At 38.9% G+C, this 10,723-nt stretch overlaps 1 protein-coding gene across 4 annotated transcripts; it reads right to left on the reverse strand.

Moving 5' to 3' along the window:
* Positions 1 to 1,938: 1,938 nt before the first annotated feature.
* On the reverse strand, positions 1,939 to 10,262 carry rer1 (retention in endoplasmic reticulum sorting receptor 1). 4 transcript variants are annotated; one of them, XM_076741791.1, is made up of 8 exons: positions 10,170 to 10,262; positions 8,733 to 8,814; positions 6,781 to 6,885; positions 5,882 to 5,978; positions 4,957 to 5,035; positions 4,310 to 4,445; positions 3,984 to 4,038; positions 1,939 to 2,457 (listed from the first exon to the last, which is right to left on the reverse strand). In XM_076741791.1, the coding sequence occupies exons 2-8, from the start codon at positions 8,811 to 8,813 to the stop codon at positions 2,447 to 2,449; spliced, it is 564 nt and encodes a 187-aa protein (XP_076597906.1). In that variant the 5' UTR covers position 8,814; positions 10,170 to 10,262; the 3' UTR covers positions 1,939 to 2,446. The 4 variants fall into 4 exon arrangements, with proteins under 4 accessions (XP_076597906.1, XP_076597907.1, XP_076597904.1 ...); XM_076741792.1 differs by lacking the exon at positions 10,170 to 10,262 and adding an exon at positions 9,667 to 9,746; XM_076741789.1 differs by lacking the exon at positions 1,939 to 2,457 and having other exon boundaries at positions 3,813 to 4,038.
* Between the last annotated feature and the right edge of the window lie 461 nt (positions 10,263 to 10,723).

Here is a 10,723-nt window from a genome sequence, read left to right on the forward strand (position 1 = left end):
TAAACTAGAATTCCATATTGTTACCATTATGGGAAGAGAACTATGAGGAAGGGATTTACAAGTTCAGAACATGAAATAAATCCATAGTGGAAAATGCAGGAAAGTAACTGGAAAACAGATTTTACTAACAAGTCTTGAACTAAAGTTGTTGGCTAAACTTAATATATCAGTGTATTCTAAAACGTTTTATCTGCTCAAGTTGAGTTTACACAGTAAGTCTTAAAACAACTGATAAATTAACTACTTGATACTATTGCTATTTTACTTATCTCACAATTTTACTGCCCATTTATACTTTCAAGTAAAAAACAAACAAACACACAAATGCTTTTGACATTGCAGAGATGAACCACATGGAAAGGGGAACCAGAGATTATCTTTTCATACATTAGGCAAATACCAGCTATATGTTGACTGATTATGCAAAACCACTTTCCTCTCTTCCTGTTTTAGCACAGAAGAGTTTGCATAAACTCCTGACAGTCACACAAGGGTTAAAACAAACTGTCAATGGTAGAACGCACAGAAATGTCAGAAAACGGCTCAAAGATGTCATGGTGAAAGTTTGTCAAGCCGGTCATTGCCGTGAAATGTTTGTGCTGTGCCTCCAAAAGACCACATGCTAATCGTTAGTGTGGCTGAAACTGAGACATCTTGTTTCTCTGTATGTTGAGAGGAAGTTTGACTTTCACCTTCTGTGCGCCTGTGTGTGCCGTCGTGGCAAAATGCAGTCCTGGAGACACCTATCGTAGCAAGAGCTACCACAGAAGCAGTTTTGAGTCCTTTGTCGGGTGTTTATATGTCTGTCTGTGGATATATTTTGTTAACGCAGTAGTGGCACAGTGCAAGACGCAGTCCCAAAGCTTCATGTGTTTGGTTGAGGTCAAAATGAAGGCCGAGTTGGCCGTGGTCTGACCCATGAGCACTGAGTGCTAATGATGACTGTGTCGGCTACGTATGAGTCAGAACGTCAACATGTTGACGGGTGTCATGGCTGGTGTGTGATTCCATTGCAAAATGGTGTTTAGTTACATTTTACTGTCAATAGCAGAAAGCAGAGAGAATGTTTTTGGCTAAACTTAATATCTTTAAGTATTCTAACACGTTTTGTCCGCTCAAGTTGAGTTTACACACCAAGTCTTAAAACGACTGATGGATCAACTCCTTGATACTACTGCAGCTATCTCACAATTTTACACAACTGGCTGTTTATACTTTCGAGTAAAAAACACACAAATGTTTTTGACATTGCAGAGACGAACCACATGGAAAGGGGAACCAGAGATTATCTTTTCATACATTAGGCAAATACCAGCTATATGTTGGCTGATGATGCAAAACCACTTTCCTCTTTTCCTGTTTTAGCACAGAAGAGTTTGCATAAACTCCTGACAGTCACACAAGGGTTAAAACAAACTGTCGATGGCAGAACGCACAGAAATGTCAGAAAACGGCTCAAAGATGTCATGGTGAAGGTTTGTCACACCGGTCATCGCTGTGAAATGTAAAATGTGAAATTGTGCTGTGCTTCCAAAAGATCACCAGATGATTCCTGCAGCCAATCTGTCTTAGTCAGAAATACCACAAGGGTACACCGACGATCTGGTGAAGACTGAAGTGGAGAACCAAGGTGACAACGGGCTAGAAGAGACTGGCTTAAGTTGGGAGACATGGAAAGGTGGATTCTCATTGACTAGGGTAACTTCGGTTTAACAGCTTAGGGGTTAATGATAGACGCAGTCTTAAAGGGACCAAGGTAGTGGGGAGCAAACTTTCTGAGCTGGTTGATACGCAACAGAATGTTGCACTTTTTCTTGTATTTGTCACCATCTATTTGGAGATGTTTATTTGGTGTGGAAAACTGAATTATGGATCCTGAGTTTGTCCTTTTACGCTCCTCCATGAATACCTGCAAAGTATGACTCAGAGACACATATGTACTGTTTGAAGGGACACAGCCTCTTTAATAGCATTTGGAGTGAAAAATTACACTTAAGTTATTAAAATCAAGTTTCTGTTTATAACTGTAGCACAAGAAAACAATAACATGCAACCCATGAGAAACATATTTACTTCATCAAATCTAGAACCCAATTAACCAATGCTGCTTTCACCAATTTCAACTGAAATGGATTTAAACACTTGGAAACAGTATGGTGGTTGGAAGAAAAACAAAAATGAAAATAATCTCAAAAAAATGTCATATTTTAAAATATATATATATATATATACAAATTCTCCAGACAATCCTTTGAAACACAAACTCTTTACAGGAAAATGTTTTGATCCCTTACTACAGTTCTGATCAAAGTTTAGTAATGACAGATAATCCCCAGCATTCTGATAAAAATGGAGAAAAAAAAATCAACAGGTTTATAGAAAGGAAAATGTGATCGCCACCCACTTCATCCATTTGTTATAATAAAAGCTCTCAATCTCTGTTTTCTTATGTTTCCTCTGCAAAAGAAAGAGAACAAAAGTTTGCTTGGAATGACTAAATTAATGATTTTTCAAAGTAAACACAGATTCTAAATGACTACAACAGTTAATTTACACAAATCGAATGAACCCCGGCTCTTGAAACACAGATGGGTAAATATTTCAAAGAGAAAAGGTCGTCGGGGTAAATGTGTGACTACTTGAACATCATCTCAGATTAGACCTCATTATAAACTGGACTTAAATACTGGCTGTGCATTTTGAAGACACTGTTTATTTTGAATAATTAGCCACATGATAGAGTAAAATCTGATCACAAGCTACATGTCTCCTAAAGTAATTCAGAAATTTGGTTAACAGGGGTGGTCAGTGATAAGGAATCCCATCTGTTAAACTACAGAGGCAGAACAGTAGAAAGAACTGATTTAGACTAGAGACTACAGGCTACAGGAGACTAAATGGGTTGGGGTTAGTGACACTCAGTTTGAATGATGCATTCAATGGTGTGGTGGGTGGCTGAAGATTCGAATGATGTCACTGATAATCAACCATATTGATCTTGCTCCACTGGCTACACTAGTGAGAATCAGGTATTACACCGAGATGCAGCTACCAATTCAAGAAAATCAGTCAAACATTATTTGTGCTGAGCGTAATCATTTCAAAACATCAACTATGATCAGTGTTTTTTTGCCTGTCATGAATGCATATTCAAGTGAAATGGGACTAAATTCTCCAATATGTCTGCATTTAGTACAGAGGACAACTGCTGAGACCCTCTCACACCCCCACACCAAAGCAGCTGCACACTTTTATGGAAAAAAAAAATAAAAAATAAAAAATAAAATAAAAAAACAGATGAAATGATTCAACTTGAAGACAGTTGCATTTCCTTCAGACTTCATCTTACACATTTAATCATGTTATTTTGCTACTAACACTACTGACTTTCAATGTATAATCTGTTACAAATAAGTAGGTACCAATATGTTAAATCAAAGGCTGGCAGATTTATTTCACTTGGGAAAAGGAGATGTACTGGAATCAAAAAAAAAAAGAAAGAAAAAAAAAAAATCAAAAATCACAAATTTCACTGCAATTTCTTGTTAGTGGGGTTCCTTCTAGATGACTTTATACTTACCCCATGGGGTTAAAAAGGCAAAAGGCAGCACTGAGTCTGAGTCTCACCTACTACTGAAAAAATGCAGACCTATCCCAAAATGAGGCTCGTGGTCCTCACAAAAAAAAAAAAAAAAAAAATCCTACCCCTTAATAGACAAAGGCAATATTCCTCTCAATTGATCCCTGCTGCTCATAACCTCATCCAACAGTATGACTCATGGATCAAAGCTCACTTTTCATGTTAGGTTTTCATGTTACTGTCCCGCTTACAAAAAAAAAAAAAAAAAAAAAAAAAAAAAAGGAAATAAAACTCTAACCCTGGTCACTCCCCACTAGCAGTGACAGATAATTTCAAATGAGAAGGAGGGGAAGGGTAGGTGGGAGTTTTTAACTAGCAAAAGTTTTCCCTGTGTCGTCCTTGCCTTTGTATGTCCTCTTTCCATGTGTGAAAGGTAGGTATCTGTACTTGATCATGTGCTGGAGAAGGTGGGGAAGAAAAAGAGGAGAATTAGTGACAGGTATTCCTGCAGTTTGCTTCAACATTTTACACAAAATATCCATGTGATTTAGTAGCACAGTGATTGGTGGTTTTATCAGGTACATTAAAAAATAGAGGGAATTAGCGCTCAACATGACTTTTGTGAATGTTAAGATGTTTAGTTTTGGTAAACGCTTTGTCAGACACATCTCAAAATGTCTTTTGCATTACATAGTCTGGTGCTGGTGTCAGTCATTGTATATTTTTTACCTTAATCTGCCTCTTCATGGTGATGCAGAAGAGCATGATGAAGTACATTACAAGTATAGGCCAGAACACTGGCACATTGAAGGCATCAAAAAATGTGCAAATCATGGCGATGACGATGCCTTTTGTCGCTGAATGCCTGCCAGGAGAAGTGACATAACTTCGGTTAACACAGTGTAACCACATTCGTGACATGGACGAAGCAGATCCTCATCTCAACATCCTCAATTCTAACCCACTGAAGGAGTCATGTAAGGCATATTTCATTTTAGAAAGGAAAGCACAACTGGAAAACAAATATGACTAACTTAATTCATTTGTTAATATGAACACAAGGTTGTTGGCAAAACTTTTTTAATGTCTAAAACTGCTCAAAGATCATAACTGTCATGGTGAAAGTTTGCAAAGCCGTGCTTCCAAAAGTCTAATGAAAAGTGTTTATATCTACTGTCTCCTTAGAGGAAGGTAATGCTACTGGAATGATCTATGGATGACAGGGATGAAGTAGGGTCACAAGCCAATCCATGCAGAATAATTCAATATCTTTGGTTTATCTGAAAAGCTACCTCCTTTCACTGATGACCTCTACATGACTTCAACTTTGGCCACTTGTTAATAATGATAGACGCCCAGACCAAGACTGGACTCACCAGAATTTGAATTCAGGCAACCTCCTGATGAAAGGGCGGAACTCCTCGTTCTGCTTGGTCGGAAGGGATGGACCCTCATCTGCAGGAGAGAGGTTATAGTGTGATGCAGAAGTAACTCAAAATGGGAAATCCTCAGTCATGACTCAGCATTAAGAGTCAGCATTAATCAAGCCAAAACATAAAAACTGCCATGAAGAGACCAAACTACTTTGGAATGGACGAGTTTTTTTTCATAGTCTATATAACAATTTATGTATAGGAGGGGGGGTTGTTCTTGTTCTTGTTTTTTATCTGCCTGATGCTGGTGGGGATCGTATTCCAGGCAGAAGAAGAGTTCTCATCATACGACTCATTTTTTGACTCTGTACTTCTACGTGACGAGCACTCACTTGACACGTCATATACCCATGACAAAAACCTCATGCACACATCTTACACAGAAGAAGTGTGGTGTATTATTCCAGATGACAGTTTGCGTGAATAAGAGAAGACTGGATTTTAACTTAGCCTCCACAATTAGCACAGAAAGAACAATAATCTGGCTACTCTGTTGTGAACATTTTTTTTTATATACATTTCAGCATCACTTGACCACATGACTGAGCAGTACTCCGGGTGTGACCCTAACAACATCAATCATAACAGAGGGTGGAACATGTGCACAACAGTTTGTTGAAGCCACATAAGGTAAATAAGTTATTTCTACGATTTCTATGATAAATGTAGCACTTTTATTTTTTAATCCATTAATTTCTGAGTCAAGTTGCATATTTATTTCAACTCCATCCTAAAATGTATAAATGTACAGTTGTGCTCGGTAATTATATATACATAAAAGCTTTCGATGTTGTGTATGGTGAAGCATTCTTAGTCACAACATGACTACGGTACAAAAAAAGGATCTGATGTAATTGAGTCAACTTGCCTTCGTCAAGCAGTGAAGGATCCACTTTTGGCGATAGAAAAGCAATGAACAGGTTGAGATGGTAGATTCCCAAAGCATATGTTACTATATACCAACCCTGAAAAGCAGCATAGTGAACATCATCACGTTAAAAGGCTGGAAGTGCACTTCTGTTAGTACAAAATTCTAAAGAACTTCTTCACAGAAACAGGAGAGTAGAAAAACACATATTACACATTAGACAGGTGCTTTACAACATTAATAAAAAAGATGAACAGTCACTGTCCTGTTGAAGTGTCCCCTAAGCCAAAGCACAAAAAACAACAACATTCCAGTACAACACAACAAACTACTAATAAGTACATCGTACAGGTGAATAGGTTGTCTGCAGTCACGTGACGTTATATTCAAACGGAGGGCAGGAAGTGAAAACTGCAATGGACGAGATGAAGGAAAGTTCTTACTTGGCTTGTTTAGATGAAATTATGAAAGAAGGGTACAAGCCCTTATGTTATGGAGAGGAGCAATCTTTCAGCTGAACTGAACGTTTTTTTCCCCAGTGTTTTTCGGTCTTATGAACAACTGCATTTGGTACTGAATAAAAGCTCCTTGTCATTTCTTGGTTTGATCAGTCTGAGCAACTGTAAATGACACAAATTAGGCATTTCATTCTGGCTCTCCATCTGCAGTCCATGCCACAACGAAAGAGTGACGTGACGTCATCTGCAAACAACCTATGAACCCTATGACCTATGAACATCTCTCACTCCAACGGTCTCAGAAAATGTAACATCGCAGGACAAGTGAAACATTTTGGAATGAAATTGCTTTAATTACAACTACTGACATTTTCTGAGCAAATAACAACCCAGTAAATTGGAGGAAAAAAACAGAACAGAAATGAATAAAATAGAAATTACCTGTAGTATGTACACTCTGATCATGTAGACAGCAGTGAGTAGTAGAGTTGCAGCCCACCGCACTGCATAGAATGGTGTTGACTTGTCTAGCCATGACTGATAGATCTGTCACCAAAAAATAAAATAAAGGAAAGCCTCTGAAAAACACTGCCACTTTCACTTTGTGGAAATACAGTGATACTGGACATTGACTAAGCATCCCATGACTATAGCTGCCCTCATAACAATTTACTGTAATGGATTATATTTTAACTATGCCCTAACCATAGAACCCACATCTTTCTCTGCTTGACCGACCAGTAAAACCAGACAAATCAATGGCCACCTTCCCATTTACAGTCAGGATGCACTCATTACATTTTTTTCAGTGATACCACTGCTGAGTACAGAGCTTGAGGAATACTGTTACTGATGTGATCATTTTAACTACAAAGCAAAGCAGAATATGTGATTGAAACTGGGAAACTGAAAGCAGGAAAAGTACTACACTCGAGCACTGTGCTGCTTATTTGTAATCTGTGCAAAGGACATATTCAACCCAAAAATAACACAGCAATTCTTTTTTTTCTTTGATTCCAATAATATTATGACAAAACATCAGCCGTGTGTGGTAAATGACGCCCACTACGGTGTAAGCTGATGTTTGTGAGTGTGTTACTTTTAGGAAACTTGAAGATGGGTGCTGTGATAACCGGTACAACAGCACTAATCCTTCATTCCAGTACAGAGACATTTCTGACAGTAAAATGCCACTGGCATGACTAATGCATTCCACAGAAGTGACTTTGGTCACCACCTGTTTAACTGATAACCACTTAACATTTTGGCAGCAAGTCTGAATATTTAAGCTTTCACCTTGTTTGCAAGGTAATTAGACCGGTTGTTTCAAGTGGCCATGTTATGCTTTTTGTGTATTTTTCTCTTTCCCCTGTGTGTTATATAGCTCTTTTGTGTATGTAAAACATCTGCAAATTTACAAAGCCAAAAGTCAACGCCAAAGGGAGTTATTCTCTCCTACAGAAAACACTGCTCCTCAAATGCCTGAAATGCCTTGTCAGTAGTCCAGCCTTTCTTCCGTTACTCGTCTACATCACTATGTAACACAGCACCACCCCCAGCTTGGTGACCATGCTCTATGCCTAGGTGATCATCCTGCCCATCTCTCTGTCTGCTGTTGTTATACAAAGAAGTGGAACACTATAAACAAAGCAGCAAATTTTCTATTGTTGTACAAAGCCCGTTCTGCTCTGGGATCACAGCTGGTATGTGTGTGTGTGTGTGTGTGTGTGTGTGTGTGTGTGTTGCTGTTGTATGTAAATTTACTTGAAGGTAACATGGGAAATAGCAATGGTCAAACTACAGGAATTCATTTGCTTGGGAACATTGTGTAACTTTGATTAGCACCCAGCAGCAAGCTTGCTCAAACCATACAAAGACTGTTTCAACGTTGTAACATTAGTGGCGCGCTGGGCGGTGAGGCCAAGACTAATACGGATCAGATTCTTGCTTGACCTTGTGCAGTGGTGAAGTTTTTATTTAAGAAGCAGTTATTGTGGTGATATTCACAGTAGAAGTGCAGCTAGCTGGAATCTAACAACACCAGCAGAGCTGATGGGAAACACTGTGAGCAGTGCCTGCTTAGGTCTGTGTGAACTGACCAATCAGAGCAGACTTGGCTATTCAGGAGGGGTCCTTAAGGATGAGTGGAGCTAAAGTGGAGCATTACAGGCAGAGGCAAATGGTGTTACAGTAATGGACTGCATGAGAAAAACAGTGTTTTTTGAACATTAAAGCATGTTAACCTCTTCTAGCAGACACCTAAATTTAAAGTATGAACCCAAAAATGAGCATAATATGGCCTCTTTAATGGTCATGAGTTATACAATCCAGCGTTGAGCCACTAAAACCCTCCTTAATTATGATGAGTGATAATTATGTGATAGACACGTTACCTGTCCAATCCGTGTGAAAAAGGCAGCAACTACAGATGGCTTCCCATGGATTGACTCCCCAACACTGTCCCCTTCTGACATTCTGACAGTGCAGATGAAAAAAAAGACACTGATTAGTGGTACATGCATAGATGAAACAATAGAAGAAGATTTTCATATTTCTGTCTATATGTACCAGTATAATAGGGGTATGGTCGATTCCAAATAAACACTGCTTTTTACCTAAGGTAACTTACTAACAATAGCTCATAGGACTACCAAATTTGTCAGCTTTATAAAGAACCAGCCGTTTGGAGCTGTAAAGAGCAGAAAGTGGCAAAAGTCTCTGTCCCATGTACTTGGTCAGCTGTGATGAAGTGAGTCTAGAGGGGCATCTCTCTGACAATAACTGTCAGGTACACATGACCACTGCACGGGGAGATCAGAAGTGGAAGTGGCCAAGAGAACAAAATCCTGTCCTCGCCCTATTAACACGCTAAATAACGATTTCTACAAGTTAAATCGAAACAATGGCGACATATTTCGACAACCTTACTTATACTTCTCAGAAAGCCATTGACTTCGTAACGACTGGATCATGAATTTTCTAGGTAACGTTAGCTGGTTGCCCACCTTTAGCATTGTCATTTGGAGCCATGTTTCAAATATTTCATTATCAACTTGCCGTAGCAATTCCAAGACACTTTAATGATTCATGCTGACACGCAACGTTAGCTAAAAAAGGCAAATTGTGTAGTATTAGAACTGTTTGTGGCTGTGGCTAACGTTAGCTGCATAACTAGCTAAAAGGCTTAGACTGTCGCGATGGCAGCTAATGAGTCATATTTACCAAAACGGGCACATTACAAAAACCACAACGTGGCCTCGACCGAAACAAATGTTGCAATGACGGCTACTAACATTTCGTCAGTGATATTATTTGGAGGTTACTCACGTTATCTTACAAATTAGCCCTCGAAGTAGCTAACTAGCCATCTAAATGTACAGTGCCCTTTGGCCTAAATTACCGCTTCTATGGGTTATGTAGTTTTAGAGATGCTTCTGTAAACCCCAAGCGGATCTTTAAGGAATGTACGTAACTACATTTCCCATAACTCCAGGGAAGCGCGCTATAATGCCAGGCAAACATAAAATGTAGTTCATGACACACTCTCTTTCCGTTGCTGTGAATGTTTAACAGGGAAATGCTGAACTACAAGTACCAGCAAGGAATTGACTATTTGACAACTCACTTCCGGAGCTACAGTTCTACGTTGCCAACGGTTCCACAGCTAGCCAGCTAAAGCCCAGTTACAAATGAAACTATTCTCTAATAACCACATCCTTACTGATGGAATGATGGTCTTTTTGAAACGTGCGTCTTATTTTCAATACATCTATGCGTCTATTCTTTGCATTTGCAATAACAACGAAAATAATCAATGACAGCTTTCTTACCTGATACGGCCGCTGTGTCACTACCCGGCTCTACCTAGCTAGCTAAACTAGCCACTTCTCGTGAAAACTGGTGTGAACACGTCAGTACTTCCGCGAGGATTCGAACATACGGCAGGCAAATTAGTCGATCCCCGAAAACGAAACGATGAACTGCTGCGCCTTGATGTGATTGAAGACTGTGGCCGAAAGAACACAAGGTCGTGCACTTCCCTACTCGAGTAATACAAATAAATAACATAACTTCGGTGCATGTATCATTTATGTGCCGGCTACATTTAGGCCTTTCCCTTGACAATTAGCGTAACTTAAAAGTTCATTCAAATAAAACACAGACCAGTGGGCTAATCAGTCTAAAGTGTTTTTTGACTTTGATAAATAAGAGACATTGAAGGAATGGAAATGTTTTAATATCCATGATGTAAAGAAAAAAAAAAAAAAACACAATGTACCAACCTTAGAAACTAATGGACTCTGACAAACAGCAATAGTTACAACATATAAGTACACATCTTAATAATCTTTACAAAACCGATAACAAAAAACTTACCAGGAAT

Source organism: Chaetodon auriga, chromosome 10, assembly GCF_051107435.1.
Source record: "Chaetodon auriga isolate fChaAug3 chromosome 10, fChaAug3.hap1, whole genome shotgun sequence".
Lineage (NCBI taxonomy): Eukaryota > Metazoa > Chordata > Actinopteri > Chaetodontiformes > Chaetodontidae > Chaetodon > Chaetodon auriga.